A 23,875-nucleotide genomic window follows, 5' to 3' on the forward strand; every position below is an offset into this window, starting at 1 on the left:
TAGTTTTCATTGTAGAGATCTTTTACCTCTTTGGTTAGATTGATTCCCAATTTTTTTTTTTTTTTTTTTTTTTTTTTTTTGAGGCTATTGCAAATGGGGTTGTTTTCCTCATTCCCCTTTCATTGCTTTCATATAAAAATGCTTTAGATTTATGCGTGTTGATTTTATAGCCTGCTGTTTTGCTGAATTCATTGATGAGGTCTAGAAGTTTTCTGGAGGAGGGTTTTGGATCCTCTAAGTATAGAATCATGTCATCCGCAAATAGTGACAGCTTAAGTTCCTCTTTTCCTATTCGTATCCCTTTATTTTCTTTAGTCTGCTTAATTGCTCTGGCTAGAGTTTCGAGGACGTGTTGAATAGAAGTGGTGAAAGAGGACATCCCTGTCTTGTTCCCATTTTTAAAGGGAATGGTTTCAGTTTTTCTTCATTAAGAATGATGTTGAGAAAAAAAAAAAAAAAAGAATGATGTTGGCCATGGGCTTAGCATAAATAGCCTTTACAATGTTCAGGTATGTTCCTACTATCCCTATTTTTTCTAGTGTTTTGAGCATGAAGGGGTGTTGTATTTTGTCAGACGCTTTTTCTGCGTCAATTGAAATAACCATATGATTCTTATCCTTAAGTCTGTTGACATGATGGATTATGTTTATTGATTTACGAATGTTGAACCATCCTTGCATTCCAGGGATGAACCCCACTTGATTGTGGTGCACAATTTTCTTAATATGTTTTTGGATACAGTTTGCCAATATTTTGTTAAGGATCTTTGCATCTATATTCATCAAGGATATTGGTCTAAAATTTTATTTCCTTGATGTGTCTTTTCCTGGTTTGGGTATGAGGGTGATATTAGCTTCATAAAATGAATTCGGTAAGGGTACCCTCCTTTTCTATTTCCTGGAATACTTTGAGAGTATTGGAATGAGTTCTTCTTTGAAGGTGTTGTAGAACTCAGCTGAGAATCCGTCTGGTCCTGGGTTTTTCTTGGATGGTAGATTTTTAATGGCTTCTTCTATTTCATTGCTTGATATTGATCTGTTTAAATTGTGTGTATCCTCCTGGTTCAGTTTGGGAGGAGCACATGTCTCTAGAAATTTGTCAATGTCTTTGGTAGTTTCTATTTTGCTGGAATACAGATTTTCAAAGTAGCTTCTCATTTTGTTCTGTATCTCAGTGGTATCTGTCGTGATATTTCCTTTTGCATCATGTATTTTAGTAATTTGAGTCTTCTCTCTCCTTCTCTTTGTTAGTGTGGCTAAGGGTTTGTCTATTTTGTTTACTTTCTCAAAGAATCAACTTTTCGTTTTGTCAATTTTTTGAATAGTTTCTTTTGTTTCAATTTCATTGAATTCAGCTCTGATTTTAATTATTTCCTGTTTTCTGCTACTTTTGCTGTTATTCTGTTCTTTTTCTAGGGCTTTGAGCTGTAATGTTAGGTCATTTAGTTGTTGACTTTTCATTCTTTCCTGGAAAGCGCTCCATGCAATGAATTTTCCTCTTGTAACCACTTTCGTAGTGTCTCAGAGATTTTGACATGTTGTATTGTCGTTATCATTGACCTCTAAGAATTTTTTAATCTCCTTCCTGATGTTTTTTGTTATCCATGTTTCATTCAATAGCATATTATTTAGTTTCCAGGTGTTGGAGTAATTTCTCTTTTTTATTTTGTCATTGATTTCTACTCTCAGTCCATTATGATCTGATAGAACACAAGGCAGTATCTCTATTTTTTTGCATTTCCTAAGGGCTGGTTTGTGGTATAACATATGGTCTATTTTCGAGAAGGTTCCATGTACTGCTGAGAAGAAAGTGAATCTGCTCATTGATGGATGGAATATTCTATATATGTCTATGAAGTCTAGGTTATTGATTGTGTTATTGAGTTCTATGGTTTCTTTGGTTGGATTTTGTTTGGAAGATCTATCTAGTGGTGACAGCGGTGCATTAAAGTCGCCCAGAATTATTGTGTTGTGGTCTGTGTGATTCCTGAAATTGAGAAGGATTTGTTTGATGTACAGGGATGCACCATTGTTTGGGGCATAAATATTTACTATCATATCTTCCTGATTTATGGTTCCCTTAAGCAGTATGAAATGTCCTTCTTTATCCCTTCTGACTAACTTTGGCTTGAAGTCCACTTTATCTGATATAAGGATGGAAACCCCCGCTTTTTTACTGAGTCCCATGTGCGTGGTAGGTTTTTTCCCATCCTTTCACCTTTAGTCTGTGGATGTCTTTTTCTATGAGATGAGTCTCTTGCAGGCAGCATATTGTTGGGTCTTTCTTTTTAATCCATTCTGCCAGTCTATGTCTTTTGATTGATGAGTTTAGGTCATTAACATTCAGGGTTATTATTGAGATATGATTTGTATTCCCAGTCATTTGGCTTATTTTTGGTTTTTAAGTTGGCTTGGTTTCGCCTTTGAGTGGTTTTTCTCTAAGGTAGTTCCTCCCTTTGCTGACCTCCATTGTTGTTTTTCATTTCCTCCTCATGGAATATTTTGTTGGACATTCTGTAGTGCAGGCTTTCTATTTGTAAATTCTTTTAACTTTGTTTATCATGGAAGGATTTTGTTTCATATTCAAATCTGAAGGTTAGTTTTGCTGGGTATAGGATTCTTGGTTGGCAACCATGTTCTTTCAGAGCTTGAAATATGTTGGTCCAGGCCCTTCTAGCTTTTAGAGTCTGGGTTGAGAAGTTGGCTGCTATCCGTATTGGTCTCCCCCTGTATGTAATCTGATGCTTTTCTCTCGTAGCCTTCAAAATCCTATCTTTATTTTGAATGTTAGTCATTTTCATTATAATGTGCCTTGGTGTGGATCTGTTGTGATTCTGTGCTTTTGGTGTTCTGTAAGCCTCTTGTGTTTGATTTTCCATTTCATTCTTCAGGTTTGGGAAATTTTCTGATATTATTTCATTGAATAGGTTGTTCATTCCTTTGGTTTGTATCTCTGTGCCTTCCTCAATCCCAATAATTCTTAAATTTGGTCTTTTCATGATGTCCCATAGTTCTTGGAGATTCTGTTCATGATTTCTTACCATCTTCTCTGTTTGGGCAACTTTATTTTCAAGATTAAATATTTTGTCTTCATTGTCTGAGGTTCTGTCTTCCAGGTGGTCTAGTCTTTTGGTGATGCTTTCCATTGAGTTTTTTGTTTGGTTTATTGTCTCCTTCATTTCAAGGATTTCCGTGTTTTTTTTTTTTTTTTTTTTTTTTTTTTTTTTTTTTTTTTTGTGAGAATCTCTATCTCTTTGTTGAAATGATCTTTTGCTTCTTGCAGGTGCTCTTTCAGCTTATTGGTATTATCATTCATTGCCTGCATTTGCTCTCTTATCTCATCCTTTGCTTTGCGAATCATCTTAATCATGTATAATCTGAAGTCCTTTTCTGACATTTCTTCTAACATACTGTCGTTGGATTCTGTTAATATTAGAATCTAGATTTGTTTGGATCATTTTCTTCCCTTGTTTTTTCATGTTGTTCATGTATCTTCCCCTCTAGCAGTGCAGATCTGGGGTATTGCAGATTTCCCCCTATAGGCTTATAGTGGCCCTGTAGGTTTCCAAAACCCTTTCTTCAAGGGGAGATCAATATTAGCAGTGCCCAAATCAGACACTATGCAATCCTAGACCAAATAGCCCCCATGGGGACAATAACAAAATTGTCATAGTAAACAAAATGAGTTCAAATATTATCTTCGGTAAAACGAACAGGTTTGCAATAAGGTCTGCAGTTTCTAATGGAGGACAAAGAGGATGCAGAGGGATGTAGAATGTGGTTGTTAATGGGATAAGAAAAGAATATACAGAAGTTCTAGAAAATAGAAAGGGTGAGAGTGTAATCAAAAGAAATCAGATGTTAGCATGCAAAAAAAGGGAGAAAGAGACTCTGAGGGAACAGGTAAACAAAAGGAAAAGAGAGCAAGAAAAGTAAAGAAATAAAAACTTAAATTTTTTAAAAAGGAGAAAAAAGAAAATCTACTGTATAACAGTCATATACTAATGAAACCTCCCAGAGTTCAGTAGCCTGATGCATGATAGGTACCTGACAATGACCTTCAAGCCTCCAGCAGGAGTTGAAGGATGGGATTTGCCCCACCCAAAGATCGGAGCTTCGGCTTCCAGGATTATCCAAGATGGCCGCTCTGGCTTCGAAATGTGTTGGCAAATGGGGAGCTGCAGCTCAGGGGTGGGGGCGGTCAGCTGGAGGTCCTGGATATAGGATGCGGTTGGTCCGGCAGGGGTCCTGGAGGTCTGGTGTGTTTGGTGTGGTTGTGGGATCCTGGAGGCTGGGTGCAATCAGTCGGTCTGGGGTCCCGGTGATAGGGCACAGTCAGTTGGTCTGGGGGGCCTGGTGGCAGGGAGCAGTCAGTTGATGTGAGGGCCCCAGAGGCAGGGAGTGATCGGTTGGGCTGAGGTATCCTGGAGACGGGGCTCAGTCAGTCCGGCCAGGGGTCCTATAGGGCCTGGCTGTTGTCTCAAAATGGCAGCAGCCATGTGTAATCAAACCTGCAGGTACTGTAACAGTGAACTTCCAGGCGACAGCAGGCAGCTGGTGCTCCACTGGTGGTTGGCCATCAGTTTGCTGACTGTTGTCCGATGATCGGGAGGTGAACCTCATGCTTTGGGTGATGGATAGGTGTAAGGCAGACAAATAGCGGATGATAGATGCCTGACAGTGAGCAATCTGCACTCAAAAAAGGCGTCGATATGCTGGCAGACTGCAGGTCACCGCAGCAGACAAATGGGGTAAACACCAAGGGATCAATAAGCAGCAAAAACTGCCTCACCAAGAAACAGATATCCTCTGCTTGAAATCGGAGTTATGGAGCGACAAGGAATACAGCCTTCCTCTAGTCCGCCATCTTGGATCCTCTGATCGCTAGGTCTTATGGCATGTGGTTAGTGTTTTGAGAAACCACTGAACGGCTTTCCACGTGGCTTCCCTGTGACGTCCTCACCCATGACATCCACACGAGCGACTCCCTTCTCACAGAGAAATAGGCCAGTCTTTGCTGTAACTTTCCACAAAACCTCTCAGAAGTACTTCTTAATAATTTGGAGGTTGCAGAAAGGCTGGTGATCCAAGATCAGTACTTCTAATAGAAGCTCCAGAAAAAAGTTTAATGTGTTGCCCCCCCCCCTTTTTTTTTTATTTTGTTTTTTAGTTGTAATGGACACAGTAACTTTATTTATTTTTATGTGGTGCTGAGGATCGAACCCAGTGCCTCACAAGTGCTAGGCAAGTGCTCTACCAGTGAGCCACAACCCCAGCCCTTGTATTGCCCATTTTGAAAAACAGATAAATAAGTAGAAGAGTATGGTTTGTTTTTAATTATTCAAAATCGCCTTAAACTTGGTAACTTGGGCAACATATAATAGCATCTGAATTATAAGCTTTCTTCAAAACATTTTGAAATGTAAACTGTGAACCAAATTTTGCAGCAAAATAATGAGGATCAAGAAAATCCCTACTATGGAATGTCTAGGTAAATAGCATGTGAAAACTTAAATTCTCTCCATCATTTTCTAAAAGATTTGCTTGTAAACCTTTTACATTTGATAGGATCCTGGCTACTAAGTTTCTCATTTTTGCTTCTTCAGTGGTTCAGTGGAAATTTCAGGCAGGTTCCTACTTCAAGCAGAACCATTTTTCTCTTTTCTAGATTGTTAGAAGGTGGGTTTATGTTTCAGTACAGTGTAACCCTGGGATTGCTGTTCTGATTGAAACCCATGAATTTCATTTAGGATAATTCTGTTGGCCAGTACTGATCATTGTTAGCAGTTAAAAGTCCTCTAATGTACTTCAAAGGAACCCCTGAGCCAAGCCCAGTTTACTTCATTTTTACATTTCTTCTAACCTAGTGTAAGATCATTACTCTGCAAAAAGGTATCAGGAAAGAAACATAAAGAAAAGTGTACTCCTCTTTTTTTTTTAAAGTATTCTTTTAGTTATAGATGGACACAGTGCCTTTATTTTATTTATTTATTTGTATGTGGTGCTGAGGATTGAACCCAGTGCCTCACACATGCTAGGCAAGCGCCCTACCACTGAGCTACAAGCCCAGTCCATATACTCCTCTTTTTAAAAAGCTACCACCTCTCACCACAGAGAGGGTGGGAAGGCAGCATGAAGTGGTGACAGTCACCAATAACTCCTGCCTTTCTCAGTTTTTATATCCCCTCCCCGTTTGGTCAGTTGTCTCTATTTGACCAATTCCTTTTTGAAATTATTACTTTCCTTACTCTCATGAGAATAATCATACATTTATAACTGCCGCAAGCTTGCTGAACCTCTTTCTACCTTCATGCTTTTAAAGATGTTTTAAGACCCATTCTGACTTCTGAGTTCTGTTCTTTAATCGAACCATCTTTAGAAGATTTTGACTTAAGTTTATTAGCTTATCTCCCAAGTTCCCCATTTGTTGATTGTATTCTTTCCTGAATAAAGCCTGTCATCTTGAATGACCTTTATCCCTCTTTACCTTATCCCTCTTTACTAAGTCTGTCTTAAAGTCAATTGTCTTCTTATGCACTCTGATTTGCTATGCCTTAACCATTTAACCACTTAACCATGTTATTAGAAGTTGATTTTACTTCAGATTTATCTAGGTCACTTTTTCCCTTTAATCCATCTGGTACAAAGTGGCCAGTTATTTTGCTACTTTCTTGATTAAGATCACACAGGCCTTACATATGTGCACACTGCACCCCCCCCCCACCTACACACTGATTACTGCTAAAGTCAAGTTTGGTTTAGACACAAAAGTGACCCCTTTTTCCTGTCTACTTGATTCCTCATTGCTTTTCCAGCTATGTTCTATCTTAACCTGGCTCTGCACATTAAGGTCTCTGCTATTCTCTTTGCCTCTGTAAATGATCTGAACCATAGTGGTGACTTCACTGCCTCTCTGTCTACCAAACATCCCTGGACGTTTGTAGAAAAGCTGGCTTGATTCTCAGGTCTGCGTTAGCTTCTCACTTATTTAAAAAAAAAAAAAAAAGTTTGGATATTTTTAATCTTCCTCCAAGTAGATTATTATATGCTCTTTGAAAATAAGGACTCTACCTGTTCTTTTATATTGGTACGTGACAGTTTTTTGATAGGCATTCAGTAAACATCAAATTAATGAGATTATTAAATAAACTCAGCTGACAGTGGAGATTTGTGTTGAAAGATGGTTTTAACTTTTGAAATGTTGTTCCCTTCACTAATTTATCAAGTTCAATTTGAAATGAACATATTGGCAGCCATCTTTATAAATTTAGCCATTGTGATATTTGCTCTTCTCTTTAAAAATCATTGCTTCGTAAAAGATTTACAAATGTCTCAAAATGTTCACTGAAGTTACTGAATATGATTGCTATTCCAAGAAGCTAGTCAAAATGTGATTTGAAGTTCCTGGGAATGGCAAACCAATGATTCTTACCTCCATGCTTGCTAAAGTAGTTGAAAGCCAACATAGGCTTCCTTTAAGATGTTGGAAGAGCTGGGCATGGTGGTGCCTGGTTGTAATCCCAGCAGCTGGGGAGTCTGAGACAGGAGGATCCCAAGTTCAAAGCCAGCCTCAGCAACTTGGCAAGATCCTAGGCAATTTAGCAAGACCCTGTGTCAAAATAAAAAGGGCTGGAGAAGTGGCTCAGTGGTTAAGTGCCTCTGGGTTCATTTCCTGGTTATGTACCTCACCCCCAACCCCCCACAAAAACAAAACAAAAAAAAGGTGTTGAAAGAGTGGTTTCTTGAGTATTTGAATCAAGATGAGGAAAGTATCCAGCATGTGACTAATTGGATCTGATGAAAGACAACAGAAAGAAAGGCTGTTATGTAAGATATACCAAAAGAATTTGATTTCAGTTTGGAGAAGATATGCACAAATAATCTGTATATTAAGAATCGTTACTTTAAAACTTAAGGGTGTGTGGTGGGGGAAAGGGCTTGGGATGAAACAAAAAGGAAGTAATTGGTGCCAAAATTGAGGTGATATTAAAAAGTTGCTTTTGAATATTTTCATTTCTTTTTTGAACTTGTATTCATGGAGGATAACATCCTTGTGTACCTGCTGTCAAATGTCTCTGTCAGAAATAGGGTCTTAAGCTGGAAAGGCCTTCAAAACTGATGATTAAGGCAGGGGCATTACATGCCAGTGCTAATCAGAGACACTGGATGGAAAGTTAACCGCAGATGTTTGCATGCTGTAATTAAAATGATGAAGAATTGGTCTAGAATACCTCTAATTAAGATGATCCTTTTCAGCTCTTTTCCAAAAAGTAGGCACCTTCAATACCCATGAGAGAGAATAACGAGGGCAAGAGACAAGTATCTTTTTTCTTAAGCTAATTTTAAGCACTTTTTAGTTTTGTTTTCCGTCACTTTTTATGTTTACATTACATTCTTTTTGGTTTGATTGTTTTTCTGCTTAAATAATACTTTGTTTGAAATTTCATTTCTTTCTTGACATTTTGGTGTTATGAGGGATCCCTTTTAAAAATCTTCCCAGGGTATTGAATGTTTTCCATTTTTCTCATATGTAAAGAATAGTATTGGGCCTAGGGTTGTAGCTCAGTGGTAGAGTGCTTGCCCAGTACATGTAAGGCACTGGGTTTGATCCTCAGCACCACATAAAAAATACAAATAAAATAAAGTTACCATGTCCATCTACAACTAAAAAATATATTTTAAAAAAGATTATAAAAGTTTCATATATATATATATAGTATGTAATGTATGTATATGTCAAAAAAGACCATCTTGCCTTGTTACACTATGACTCTTACCTTTTTTTTAGCATCTAAGTCAGCAGTAAGAAATCTGCATTTCCGTTGATGACCACTGACAAAAAAACCAGTCACATCTACCTGTCTATAGGTCAGCATGAACTAAGAAGCTTACTGTGTCACATGTAGTTTGAGAATAAGGAAAATGATAGGAATAGGAAGGATAAAGTAATTCATGGTAAGCTTGACAGTGTTTTTATTTATCTAATTTTAGTATTGATAAGAGATTGTTACTTTCATTCTTGCCAAATTAGGAACATCACTTGAGAGAGGAACTGGTTTTCCTGATGTTTAAATGTTATTCTTGAAACTCTGTTTCACTGTTCTGAATTCATCCCCCCACTTTTTGTTTTATTTTTCCTCCAAATATGTTTAGTGTTCTTATCCAACTTGGTTCTTTTGGAACCAAATAAAACAATGACCCTTTTTTTAAACCCTGTGTCTTTTTTTTTTTTTTTTTTGTTTTAAAAAGAATAAATCAAGAACTTCCTATTTCTGATTTAAACTTTATAATTTAAAATGTAGGGCCTGCATTTTCAAGATAAGTTTGCAGATTGGATTTAGTAATTGGACCTTCTCTTAATGATCATGTTATTTTCCAAGGATTATAAAGAACAAATCATACACATTATGCCTTGTCTGAGCATAACCTTCTAGAGCCTAGAGGACACTTTAGACAGGAGCATAGTAAAATAATCTTAGAATAAGATTCTTCTATCTTCAACACGGAGTATTATACCTTCTAGCAGCACATTCTGTTATTGTCAAAAATCAATTTTGTTTGTAAATATGTGCTTAAGGATGAAGATGTCAAAGTCTCACAGACTGTGGAGCATTTTTATGGAAAGAGGGCTATCTTGGTTTGATTTTACTACTCCCAATTCAAGTGGTGGAATCATTAATCTGCTTTGTAGTTAGAATGTATGTTTTAAAATAGACTGTTTAATGAAGCTTGTCCAGGTGTGGATAAGTGGGAAGTGGGGTTTTCATATCTTCCAAAGATCACTGTAGTTTTCCTGTAGTATACCAGGTGGCTAAAGGCTTAAGAGGTTCATAGCAACTGTCTTGGTAAAAGATTTTGGAAGAGTCTGGAAGGTGATTTATCCTGATTTTTTCAGATTGAATTTAGACTCTTTTCTTGAAGTTACTCCTACATGTTAATCAGAAAAAGATTTCTTAGCAAGGCTTATTGTGTAGCTCAAGTTAGAAGCTTCTTTAGGATCTCACCTGCCTCCCTTTATACCCCCAATATGCGCGCTATCTGCAGTACTTGACATCTGACTACAGGGTGTCTTTGGGCACGTTCTGAAGTTGTATTTACTAAAGAAGCATTGGCCTATTCAGCTGGTACTACCTCCTGTGTAGTACTTGGAACTGAATCTTTAAGTTGTGTTCTTTGCTTTGAGGAGAACAGAATTTTTTTCATTATCAGTCTTTTGCTTTTTTGTCTTATGTTTATCTTTTTTAGATAGAAAGTTAAACGAATATTGAATTGTTGCAACTGTAGGTGCTAGAGCCCGTGCCCATACCCACTTTCAGTCTAGCAATGGTTAGTAAAAGACTTTAGGAATCCATTTCCCCCCGTTCACCATTAGTACATAAGACTGACAACAAGAATTTAGTGATTAGAAATACCATGTACTTTGTTCCATTGACTTTCAACAAGAATCAGTGTGTAAAGTTGCAGTTTCCTGATGAGAATTTGGAAGATTTTGATGTAATACCCTGGGCCTTGATTCCAGAAAAAGGAACTCTCTGAATCTGGGTTTATTAGTTGGTGGTGATTTCATGAGTCGCCAACTATTAGGCCTTTATGTCCACATATTATCTTAATTTATGGAGTAAGGTCCCTGAGTTCTCCTCTTTCCTTCCACAGGGCAAGCAGGAGGACTTCAAGACGACAGTTCTGGAGGGTATGGAGACGGCCAAGCATCAGGTGAGGGTGGCATTAGATGCTTGCCACTTAGTAGCAAGAGCCGCCAAGTCAGGAATTGATGCTTGCAAGTGTTTTTGGCTGTGGTATCCACATTTTAATTGGAGTGCAGGGAAAATGTGACCCACAGGACAGAGTAGTCTGATAGGAGAGTGTGTGGCCAGAACAAAGGCAAGCAAATCCTGTTGAAGTCCTCAGGCCGGTCTCAGCCCTCCGCTCTTCATGTTTTTGAGAAGATGGCGGGTACTTTTTTCTCATTAGCAGTCTTTGCAGTAAAAGTAAACATGATGTGTAAAACACAGACTTAGGAATCATGGAACCCTCAAAGAGAAACATAGCAGTATATGTAGAGAAAAACCACAGTCTTGAGTCTTAAAAAAAATCCACTAGTATTCTAGGACTAGTCAGGCACACTTTGCAGGCAAGTGACATATTTTTAGATTATGGTTGTTAGGTGGTGTTGGGAACTTTTTTCCTATTAATATTATGTAGTTAATCATTTACAGTTTAAACATTTTGTTTCTCAGGTGAACATTATTTTAAAAAGTCTACTGAAAGCACTTTCCAGAAATTTTAACTTCTAGGAAAAAGCAAAAAAGTTATAGGGGCCGCCATATGAAACAGTTTGTTCCAGGAATCCAGGTAGTGTGTCTGGATTTCATTCTTTGTCTCTTGAAGGATGTTTTTGTGTGTCCCAGTGTTCAAAGCTGGTTTATAGATACCATTTTGATAGAATTGGAATAGGCATTACTTTATTGTTGGAGGTTGTCACTTTCCATCAAATATACTTTAAAATCGCTCATCTGTTGCATTTTGCATGTAGCAGGTCAGGAAGTATCTGTATTTTACTCTCTTGGACCAAAGGTAGTTCTGTATTTATATAGCAGTTGGTAGTTAAAGGGATCCAGAATGTTACAGGTATAGTTCTTTAAATGCTATCCTAAGGATCAGAGGTTGATACTCAATACATGCTTTTCTCGGAGGAGTTAAAATCCTGATATAGTCTGTTATCTATGACAGATTGATCAAAAACACTTCATCAGATGATATACAAGTATATCTTCTATGAAACTGTTGAGGGTCAGGGGGAAAGCTTTTAGAGCTTTAGAGCTTTAATCTCAAAGAAATTTTCTTTTCTTTTTTTAATGAAAATATTTGCTTTTTTGCTTAAGTAAATAACATGGTGTGTTGCTGAAAGTAACTGGACTTTCATGTGAAATGGTGGTGCTTTTACTGTTAGTAAAACATAATTTTTAAGGAGTTTCCAGGAGTGGTGGTATCTGTTCTGAACCCTTCAAGTTCTTTCTTCAGGTCCTTGTCATGTTTAGAAGTATGCATTTTTGAGACGATCCATTAGAATTATAAATGTGCTTATAGGTGATCAACTTTCTTCTCTTAATGAAGCTGAATGACCCTCATGGGTATCTTTGCAGCCAGGATCATATCTTGACTTCTTTAAAATCCACCTCAACTTGGTGTGTACATCCCAAATCTTAGCACTAGAAGGGAACTTGAGGTCATCTTGTCTAGCATCCTGCCTTCAAACAAATAGCATTCTGTACCCCCCTATTTTGTGGATTTGGACCTAAAACCCAAAGAAGTTTAATGATTAAACAACAGTTGTGGAGGAGTGAGAGTCCAGAGATCTTGCCACTTGGTACATAGACCATTGCTTATATCACTAGGTTAATTTAAGATAGGCATTTACCTTTAAAAATGCAAAATCTGAAGTATAGTAAATCATGTTTCTCCATTTTTTTCTTTTCTGTCTCCTACTATTTATTCTTTTTATTTTTAAACTATTATAGAACTTGTTATGGTGCATTTCTAGTTTACTAATTTTAAGGAGCCTTTTTATGTATTTCCTATAGGGCTTTTGTTTTCACTTAGAAATCTAGTTCTAGTAAATTTGTCTACTTTAGTTAAAAAGTCATAGGCAAGTAACTTTCATGGAGGCCTTCTGTGTTTTTTTGTTTTTGTTTTTCTTTCCATTATCTTACTCTAGTCAAGATGCTACCTGTATCTTATCTGAATTGGGGAAATGATTTCATGGAATAGAGGGCCTATAATCTCACCTGCCTCTGCTTCCCTCCTTCTTCTTTCTCCAGTTGGCTTACTCCAAAAGGTCTAAGTTATTCTCTTAAATGCTTTCAGAGAGTGTGAGCCAGTCAGACTATTCATTAGAAAGGACAGTTCTACAGATTACATTCTGTAAGTGATACTGGAATTACCTGTGTGAACTGATGAGCAGGAAGTAATTGAACAGAAGAGAAACAGATATGTAGTTAGCCTTGGAGCTTCTGAAAATTTTAGGTAGCATCTTTGAAACATTTTTAATTTCCAGAACACGGGCTTTTGTTAATTGCATTTACACAACAAAGTACAAAACTGTATTCCAGAGCCAAGTAAAATTTCTTTTGAATTATACGTATTATTAGTACTTATTAAAAAAAATGAATACATTGTTAAAGTCAATTGTTCTAAAAGTTTTTTCCAGTAAAGAAGATAATGTATGTGTTGGATTACCTAAAGTAGTCTGCTTCTACACTTTGGAAATAACCTACAAAAAAGGATGTTTTAATTTAGCTACTGAATAGGTTCCAAATTAGCATATTTTTTGTTTCTTTGAAAAAAGGGCCAGGCACAGCAGTGGTTCATGTCTATAATTCCCGCATTTGGGGAGGCTGAGGCAGGAGAAATGCAAGTTTGAAGTCAGCAGCCTGGACAACTTAATAAGACCGTGTCTCAAAATAGAAAATAAAAAATAGAACTGGGGATGTAGCTTACTGGTAGAGTGCTCTAGGGGTTTAATCCTAGGTGCTGGGGAAAATGAAGAAAGACTGAAAAGAGTATTAGACTCTCTCTCATAACTTCCTTAATTGCATTTGTTTAAACTTTTGATGTCTGACTTAGAGGAACACTTAGAAATTGACACATGAATGACTTATGTAAGTAACATTTATAACATTGTAATAATTCTTGTTACATATTCTCAAACCAGAGTGATTTTTGGTAAGGACATTTGAAATGAGGGGAACTTAAATATAATATGAAATCTAGTGGGTTTTTTCCACATGGATATTCTGGCTTTCATGGAAAAATAGTTTTTTAGTAGAATTTTTATTGACCACCTCTTAAACATGTAGATAGTGACACAGCCAAGGGGTGGGGGAGAATTGTTTTTAGCAGGGAGGAATGAAATTTAATAGGGATAAGTGATTTTCATGTTAATAGCATACACATGAATCGTATAACAAGGAGTAACCTGTTAAGAGATATTTGGTAACTGGATGTAGTGGTGCACACCCATGATCCCAGCTACTTGGGAGACTGAGACAGGAGGATCACAAATTCAAGACCAGCCTCAGCAACTTAGTGAGACCCTGTCTCAAAATAAAAAGGACTGGAGTGATAGCTCAGTGTAAAGTGTCCCTGGATTCAGGTCTCAGTCAAAAATTAAAAATAAGTAAGTAAGTAAGTTCAGTTATTCAGGATTAATGTGACATAATAATGTTCCTTATAATGTAAGATGGTTTTGGTCTAGATTTTTGTTTTTTGTTTATTTCGATTTGGGCATGAAGACTAGGGACAGCAAAGCTGTATAGTTTTAGGACATTTTACATTTATTGAAATAACCTGTGCCCCTGATAGTCAACATTTCTTCTGGTCTTAAATTTCATGATCTACCTGCAGTATTATGGCTCTTACTGATTATTCTTCTTCTTCTTTTTTTTTGTTTTTTTCTTAAGAAAGAATTAATTGCATTGTTAGTCTCTTAATTTTAGATAAATTAGTTAAATTTAAGGATTGTTGATTTTAGTAATGTGAAACATAGTATTTATGCTCATTATCTATAGCAGATGAATAGCCTTTTCTCCTTGTCCCTAAGAGCAGTATTAATGTGTAGCCCTTGTTAGTATTAGTCATTTTTGCATAATCTCTTATTAACCGTTATTTTTTTCTAGGTATTTTTTGCCAGTTGAGTGTCATTATGGAAACAGACCCCTCAGTAACCTAATAATTATCTAAGTTACATTTTCACCTGCATTGTTCTGTCCTCCTAATCTTACTAATTCCTCTCGTGTTATGTGCTGTAAAATGATTAAATATGGACATCTGGTGCCTCCTTTGTTACTTATGTATAATTATTTCAGTGGTATTACATTTTGAAATTCTTTAAATTCTCTCTTTTTTTCTTTTTTGTCTTTGTTTAATGTTGGGGTTTGAACCCAGGGCCTCACTCATGGTAAGCATGCTCTGTATGACAGAGTTACACACTCCAGCCCTGTATTTTGATATTTTTGTAAGCTCGTGGTTATTACATATTATAAGATGATCTTAGAAATATGAGCACCATATTTGCAAATGTATTTCTAAAGATGTACTTGTCCACAAGCTTATAAAATATTTACTAAACAATTTCAAGAATTTCAAAACATTTTACTTGTATATAGTGTATGTGTATACTAAATGTATAATATGACATATGTAGTAACATACTTTAAATGTAGTGTATAGTAAAGCATCTCTCATGTTTCTGCCAGCAAGAGCATAGTCCTTGCATTCTTCTGACTTATCACTGTAGTCTGCTTAATTTCTCTCACTCCTTGCCAAAATTGAATATTGAGCACTGATGGATGCTGCTATTGATGGAATCATGTATTTAAAATCTATTGTCAATTATTCAACCTTAGAATCATCTTTCTGTTCCATGCTGTAACCCTAAAAGAATTTGTGCAACTGTTTTCTGCTTCATAGCCTCCTGGTTTCCTGTTAGTATACTTTCCCTTTAATCGGGCTCTTTACATTTACTTACTTACTTACTTACTTACTTATTTATTTTATTTATTTATTTATTGTGTTTTGGGTTTTTGTTTGTTTAGTACTAGGGATTGAACCCAGAGGGACTTTATTACTGAGCCACATCCCTAACCCATGTTACTATTATTTTTTAAACAGGGTCTTACTTAAGTTGCTTAGGGCATTGCTAAGTTGCTGAGGCTGGCTGCAAACTTGCAATCTTCCTGCCTCAGCCTCCTGAGTTGCTGGGATTACAGGAGTGCACTACCATACCTGGCTGGCTCTTCAATTTTAAATTTTATTGTAAACTACTAGTGATGCTAATTTTAGAACATCATCCAGTATTATAAAGTTATTTTGTGGATGAAGAAAGTGTTCTAAACACCTTATGTATTATTTCACTCACTAATAAATGTAAACTTGGGCATATTAAGAGTGGCTGATTTGTAAGGAAGTTTCAACTTTTGAAACAAATTGAAAGTTTTTTTGTTTTTTAAAACTGAGGTCAGTCTGAATGAGGCAGAACTTCACAGAGTTATTTGGGCATAAAAGGAGTTCAAGATGTTATCATCCCTGGTTTTGTACCTACTTGCACTTTCCTAGCAAACCTTTGCTTTCTTTGCTAGGTGTGGAGGGCGCAGCTTTCCAGAGCAGACTTCCTCATGACCGGATGACCTCTCAGGAAGCAGCGTGTTTTCCAGACATCATCAGTGGGCCTCAGCAGACCCAGAAGGTTTTTCTGTTCATTAGAAACCGTACAGTAAGTTTTCATTCAAGCCTTTTTTCACCTGGATTATGAAAAGTACAGATGAGTTTTTTAGAGAATATGGAGAAAAAAATAGGAAAGAACTTTAGAACTATCTGTAGTACTATTACTCCAGTAATAACCATTGTTAAAAATTAGTTGTTTTTTGTTTGGGTATTTAAAAATATATATATATAAATTTTTGTTTTTATAAATTGAGGTCATATTTGCATGCGTTTTGGTGGATCCTTTTCATGCCTCATAAATATACATCAAGTATCTTCACTTAAACATTTAATCATTTTTCTTGTGTCTGATACTGGGATTTGAACCCAGCACCATGTGCAGGCTAGGCAAGCACTCTGCCACTAAGCTATAAACCCAGCCTAAGAAAAAAACTTCTTAAAACAATCACTTTGTCTTTCCTTCTAGGATGAGCGAAACCCTTATCCTATTCTGCTCACCTAGTTCAGTTTCCTCTGGCTGAATGATTAATGTCTATACAATATTCTGTCAGTTTGATTCTAATTTAATAATTAGACATTTAAATTTTCATTTTTGCTTTATTATACTTAAGTCTGAAGAGTCTTATATATCCTTTATCTGTGGGTAATATTTCCTTATATTGGAGATATTGAAAAAAAATTTAACTTAATTTAACTTGTGAGATTATAAATGTTTTTAAGTTTTGATGTGTGTTGCCAGATTATCTCCCAGAGAGGCTGAACCAGTCAACACCCCCAGTACCCTGCCCTTATTCTTTTCTTTTCCTTTTTTTTTTTTTTTGGTATTAGAGCAGTATAGTTACACACAGTAGTTGGGTTCATTTTAACAAAATCCTACATTGACTGAATTTGATTTATTTCATTTCAGTCATAGTTCCCTGCCCCCTTTCAATCCCTTCCTCCCTCCCCTTTTCTCCTTCCTCTACTACACTGATCTTTCTTTATTTTTGGTTGGTGCTTTCTACCTATACAAAAGGTGGAATTACCTGAAGTATATTTTTATATGCACATAGTGTGATTTTGTTATATTCATCCTTTGTTATATTTCTTCCCCTTTTCCATCCCTCCCCATCTCCTCCTCCTCCTCCTCCACTCATCTCCCCTATATCTCAATATCCATCCTTTCCCCTTTATTTTGTTCTAACTTCCACATATGAGAGAAAATAATTAACCCTCAATTCTCTGAGTTCAGCTTATGTCATTAGCATGATGTTCTCCAATTCTCTCTCTTTACTGGCAAATGCCATAATTTCATTCTTTTTTTATGGCTGAGTAAGACTTGATTGCATATATATATGCTGTGTTTTCTTAATCCATTCAGCTATAGATGCTGCCCCTATTTTTGTTATAAAAACAATGATAATCTATACTGCTGTTTTTTATTTCTTGGATTAATAAGACTGCTTTTTTTCATGTATTAGTCATTTGCTTTTCTTCTGTGAATTTTTCTCTCATGTCTTTTGTTCATCAAAAATTCTTTAGCCATAGAATAGGGTAGCTCAGTGATGGAGTACTTGACTGGATGAGTGAAGCTCTGGGTTCGGTCCCTGGTACTGCAAGAAACAAACTTTAGCTATAGAATAGAGGGGGTGAAGTACTATTTAGAGCATATCATTGTATCTAGGGTGATACAAAGTGGAAACAGATCTCAACCATTTTGAAATCTCAGAGAGGTCATTTAGCTTGTCTGTTTTTTTAGCCATCATTGATTAATTTGTTAGATTGAAAAACCACTGCTAAATTTGGATTAAATGTCATATAGCTAGAGTGGTTGGTAGGTAATACTGGATTTTTGCAATATAGAAAAGACAGGGGTTTTTTTTGTTTTTGTTTTTGTTTGTTTTTTGAGTGAAAAGTTCTTAAGTATGTATTTCTGAAGCTGATTTGTCTTACTAGTGAACCAGCATTTGTATGTAGCCTATCAATATTTGATCCAATTGGAGTTTTAGATAAATTGTCATGTTTTTGTTTCATCTGAAGGGAGTTTCCAATTTTTACTTGGGCCTGTGACCAAAAGTCAAGCTTTGGGGAACAGTTGACCCAGGTTAAAGTTGAAAAAAGAAAAAAGAATTGTCTGTCAGTTCTATAATCTTAAATGGCATATTTTGCCTCCTAATTTTAAAACTACAATTTAGGATTATTGAACTAGAACCTGTGGTCTGAGCTTTTGCAGGTTTGAAGTAAGAAGATGACTTGTGTAAGATTTTGGTGTATGTGAGGAATTCCCTTGTCAGTGGCCACAGAGAAAAGTAGAGTCATATCCCTTTGTAATTTAGCTTATTTACATCTAGCCAAATTAACTCCTCTTTGGTTGAAGCCTTGTGTATAGAACAGTCTTTGTTGACTTTTTTAGTTAAGACTTCAATATAGTAGTATTTAGTTTGTCTTGTACTTTGCAAATACACACATATATATTTCACTATAAAGGGAATTCCTGTTAAAACCCACTGACTAAAAAAAAAAATTGTACCATCATTTATTCATTCCTCATCTTACTGCTTTATCAGCAGTATTTGAAATAGTAGGCTGCTCCTTTCTTAACACATTGCTCCTTTGGCTTTGGTAACACAGGATTTTGGTTTGTCTCCTGCCTCCACAGTTGTCATCTCTGGCCTCTGGCTGTCTGTCTAGGTGTATCCTTAAAACTAGCCATTATGTGAGCTGCTTGTGACTTCTTGAGATATTTCTCTCTCTCTCTCTCTCCCTCCCCCCTTTTCTTTTCTTCTTGGAGCCCACTTCTGCGTGTTTGTCTTTAGTTGTCAGGAGCAGATGATTCCATACCTTACCTCCTCTGAGCTGCCTCTTTGATATCTCCTCTTGTTTGCCTTGCATCTAGACTCATTATCTGATTTCTGCTTTCAGTGAATAGCATACCAACTCATTTAGTTTCACAAACCACAAACTGAGAAGTTTATCCTTCATCCCTTTCTCCCCACCTCTGCATTTCTAATTGATTATTAGGTTTTGGAGCTTTTTTCTACTCAGTATTTCTGGAATCATGTAATCTAGGTTGAGATCCTGTTTTCTTCTTAACTTGCTGTGTGACCTTGGTAAGTTACTAGGTATATTTTCCTTTTTAGGCTAAATATTCCCAGCTTCTTCAATAATTCACCCATCTGGCATGGTTTTGTGTTTCATTAATTTCTTAAGAATGAAACCTTCATCGTTTGAATGAAAATAAAACCTATATTTGAGGTCTTAAAGTTAGAAATATGATTTTATAGGTGGTCAAGTGGCATATGTCTGTCTGTGTATAATGCAGTTTTATATCATTTAAATACAGTTGCAGTTGTGGTTGGATAATCCAAAGATTCAGCTGACATTTGAGGCTACACTCCAACAGTTGGAAGCACCTTATAACAGTAAGTAGCATGCTCAGTAGGACTAGTTTTGGACCATATTGCCAAAATTAATACTGCTTTCGAGGCTTTTAGTTCCTTGTGAATTTTTTCATTCATATTTAATTTTATTTCACCTTACACTATGCAACAATGAACCTTATATAAAACCCGTTTCCTGTGGAGTTTTATTGTACTGGGGATTGAACTCAGGGGTGATTTACCACTGAGCTACATTCCCATTTCTTTTATTTTGTTTTGAGACAGGGTCTGGCCAAATTTCTATGACTGGACTAAAACTTGACAATCCTCATTCCTCAGCCTCCTGGGTTGCTGGGATTACAGGAATGCCCCTCTGTGTCCAGCTTTTTTCCATTTTTGTTTTCCTGATCATTTAAGTTATGTCAACAGATGTGTTCAAGAGCTTTTAAAATAATTTGTCTAGACTGTTATCCAGCTTTGCTCTGTAGATTAATAGCTCTAAGAATCACTTTTAAGGAGTCACATGACCTGAAATTTATGGGAAAAGTGTATGGAATGATTTCGTGATGGAGAAATAGAGGTGTTAGAAGAGGTTTCTGTTTAAACTGTTGCAAAAAGAAACATTTTAAAATTTATTTATTTCTATAGGTGATACTGTGCTTGTCCACCGAGTTCACAGTTATTTAGAGCGTCATGGTCTTATCAACTTTGGCATCTATAAGAGGATAAAACCACTACCAAGTAAGGACCTACCCTGCCAGTGAATTTAATGATTTTTAGTTATAAATCTAGGACCACATATTATATCTATGATGTTAACATTTTATTTTGATTTGTAAATCTGTATTTGTCAAAATATTCTGAAGTTTAAAATAAAACGTTTAAAAGTACATTTCCCTTACTTTCTAGTTTGATAGGTACTTAGAAAAAAAATCAGATTTCCAATTTTTAAAAAAAAAGTATATTTTAAAAAAATGAAAGAAGTTAGTTATGCAACTAACATGAGATTCTTCCTGTCATGTTTGCTTTTAAAACAATATACTATTTGTTCCTTTCATAGTGTTTGGATTATGTCTGCCAGGGATCCAGAAGATGGATATTTTGAGAATTAATGCATTTTTTAAAATCTGGGGACAAGCTTGGAGGATTGAACCCAGGGGCAGGGTTCTTTACCACTGAGCCACATCCCCAGGCCTTTTTAATTTTAATTTTGAAACAGGGTCTTGCTAAGTTGTTTTGAGCCTCTCTAAATTGTCGTGTTGGCTTTGAATTTGTGGTCCTCCTGCCTCAGCCTCCTGAGTTGTTGGGATTACTGGTGTGTGCCTCTGCTCCCAGCTATTGCATTTATTTTCCATGCTTTAATATTTCTTCCAAAAGTAATACTGACTGGAGACTACAAAAATAGAGCTGAAAGTAAATAACTCACACCCAAAATGTCCTGGTACAATTGTGAGGTAATAAAGCCAGTTGTTCATAACATGTCCATGCTTGAACATGGAATAAGGATTATGAGAAAGTAAATCTCAAGAGAAGGAATTTGATTTATTAATGTTCAACATTGAATTAAAGTTTTCTAAGCTTCAGATATTTGTTAATTTGTTTTCAGATAGCTTCCATATTTGAAAATAACTGATTCACTTTTAAGACCTCATGATATGTTAAGAATCCAGAGGTTTTCATCAAGAAAAAACTATATACATGAACTAACTACAAAAAAAAAAATAATAATTTTTGTTGTTCTTTTTGCTTTTAGCTAAAAAGACAGGAAAGGTAATTATTATTGGCTCTGGAGTCTCAGGCTTGGCAGCAGCTCGACAACTACAAAGTTTTGGAATGGATGTCACACTTTTGGAAGCCAGGGTAAGAATTTTTATTTTAGTTGTAGAAGCCTGACCTAATGGAAATATGGTAAGAAAATTAGGTCACAAATTTTAATTTAATTTCAAGGAATAGTTGCACCTTGAATTTAGCTAAATTGATTTGTACAATTGTATTTGTACAGTATTTTGGGTACTGCTATTTTTATTGGATGAAGTGCTAGGTATCAAAACCAGGGCCTTCATGTGTTTGGCAAATACTCTATCACTGAACTACCATTCCCAGCCCCTGGATAAAGAATTTGTGACAATAGCCAGGCATGGTGATGCACGTCTATAATCACAGCAATTTGGGAGTCTGAGGCAGGAGGATTATGAGTTCAAAGCCAGCCTCAGCAATGTAGCAAGACTCTAAGCAATTTTGCAAGAACCTGTCTCAAAATAAAACATAAAAAGGCCTGGGGATGTGGCTCAGTGGTTGAGTGTCCCTCAGTTCAATCCTCAGTACCAGGGTCAGGGAGGGGCAGTTCTGACAATAAAGCTTTTTAAAAGTGCTTAGTGAATAAAGTTTGTAAGGGATGGATATTTTCAGTTATTTCTTGCAGTTAACTCTCAAATTTGGGATCTTCATGGACTTTACCTTTTGTAGGAGGCAATTGTTTTCAGTGATGAATTTTATTCCCTGTTTGATAGTCAAAGAAAAGGAGTTGTTTCTTAGGTGGGAGCCGTCTTTTAGGTAATGATAAAGCCAAGATGTCCTCTTACAATACCTTTATTTTATTTATTTTGATGTGGTGCTGAGGATTGAATCCAGTGCCTCACATGTGCTAGGCAAGCACTTTACCATCGAGCTACAACTGCAGCCTCCAGAATATCCTCTTAATTATCAGTCCTGGAGAAATAGAAACTGAAGAAGGAAAGGGTTGGTGGCAAAGGGCTGGGGGAAGAGCATCACATTAGGATGCTACTATGAAAATTATTTTCATAATAATTTTTGAAATTGGATTATTTTCCAGTGGCTCGAAGGCTCCCTGAGCTCCCGTCATTTAAAAAAGTACTTCTCACATACCTGAACAGTAGAGTGTGGGGAAATCAAAACTAAATATTTCAATATAGTCTTTTATTAAAAATAATACTTTATTAATTCAGAAAACATTTATCTGGTAAGTAATAATGGGATTATTGTAATCCCTACCCATGTGGAGTTTATAATTAGTTTGTAGGTTTGTCTTTTGGGGTTTTTTGTTTGTTTGCTTATCTGGAGTTTATAGAGTATTCTCATATTATGCACAATTACTAAATTATCACTAAGCTCAGTAAGGTTTTCCTGTACTTGAAATTCCCTAGTCAGCAGAGGTACCTAGGCCTATATAGTGATGAATGTTATTGTTGTCAACAGCTTATGTTCAGTAGGCTTTGCCCTTGGGAAGCGGGCTACATTGGAGAATAATTTGTCAGAGAAATATTTTATCAAATCATTCACAGCTGGGGCTGGAGTTAATAGCTCAGTGGTAGAGTGCTTGCCTAGTATGTGTGAGGCACTGACTTTCATCCTCAGCACAGCATAAAAATAGAGGTATTGTGCCCATTTATAACTTAAAAAACTTTTGTTTTTTAAATTACTCATAGCTAAGCTGGACATGGCGGCACAGTGCCTATAGTCCCAGCAATTTGAAAGGCTAAGGTGGGAGGATCACTTGAACCCATAAGTTGAAGACTAGCCTGAGGAACATAGCAAGACCCATCTCAAGAGGAAAAAACCTTTCACAGCTGATTATAGAGATTGGCGGGCACGAATCAAATCACAGTGGTAGAAAGTTGGTATTTAAAAGTGTTGAAATCTGTCAACAAACATTTTCTCTATGGGCAGCCCCTACACATCCTGTACATGGAGAGGTATTTTAGAGAACTGGATAGAAAGATGATAGTATCTGTGACTAGATATGTCTTCTGGCAGTCAAATTGTTTATATCACATCATTTAAATCCCATTCATCTTGCATGTTATCTGTTACCTTTACTTTAACTTTGAATTAAACTTCATTTGTTCTTTGTGCCCACTGTACTGTTGGTTGCACTCCATGTCAACTCTAAACCACACTTTTCTTTTTAAATTATGGGAATCAACCCTGTTGTGCCATTGGTTATTTTGGTTAAAAAAGAACTGATGATTTTGACCATTTTATTTCTGAAAAACAGGATCGTGTGGGTGGACGAGTTGCTACATTTCGTAAAGGAAACTATGTAGCTGATCTTGGAGCAATGGTGGTAACTGGTCTTGGTAAGTAATTCCTGGTTTTAGGCTGTAAAATGTAGTCTGAAACTAATAAGATTGTTAGGATTACATCTTAAAGCCATAAATGCAGTTTCAAAATATATTGGTTTAGGGTACTATTAGTCCATTTTCTTTTGCCAGTAACACAATATCACTGACTGGGTGAATTATAAAGAAAAATTAATTTTGGTCCACAGTTCTGGTC

At 36.3% G+C, this 23,875-nt stretch overlaps 1 protein-coding gene across 2 annotated transcripts in view; it reads left to right on the forward strand.

Annotated features, from left to right (window-relative positions):
- The window catches only part of KDM1A (lysine demethylase 1A), a 65,190-nt gene that overhangs the window by 17,111 nt on the left and 24,204 nt on the right, over nucleotides 1–23,875 (forward strand). The window contains exons 3-8 of one of the 2 annotated variants that reach the window (XM_079102742.1): nucleotides 10,653–10,712; nucleotides 16,136–16,269; nucleotides 19,543–19,621; nucleotides 20,228–20,320; nucleotides 21,333–21,439; nucleotides 23,595–23,676. In XM_079102742.1, the coding sequence (XP_078958868.1) occupies nucleotides 10,653–10,712; nucleotides 16,136–16,269; nucleotides 19,543–19,621; nucleotides 20,228–20,320; nucleotides 21,333–21,439; nucleotides 23,595–23,676 (555 nt within the window). The remainder of the gene's footprint in view (nucleotides 1–10,652; nucleotides 10,713–16,135; nucleotides 16,270–19,542; nucleotides 19,622–20,227; nucleotides 20,321–21,332; nucleotides 21,440–23,594; nucleotides 23,677–23,875) is intronic. The other variant, XM_079102743.1, reaches the window with a different exon arrangement.

This window comes from Sciurus vulgaris (genome assembly GCF_902686455.1).
Source record: "Sciurus vulgaris genome assembly, chromosome: 1".
NCBI classification, from domain to species: domain Eukaryota; kingdom Metazoa; phylum Chordata; class Mammalia; order Rodentia; family Sciuridae; genus Sciurus; species Sciurus vulgaris.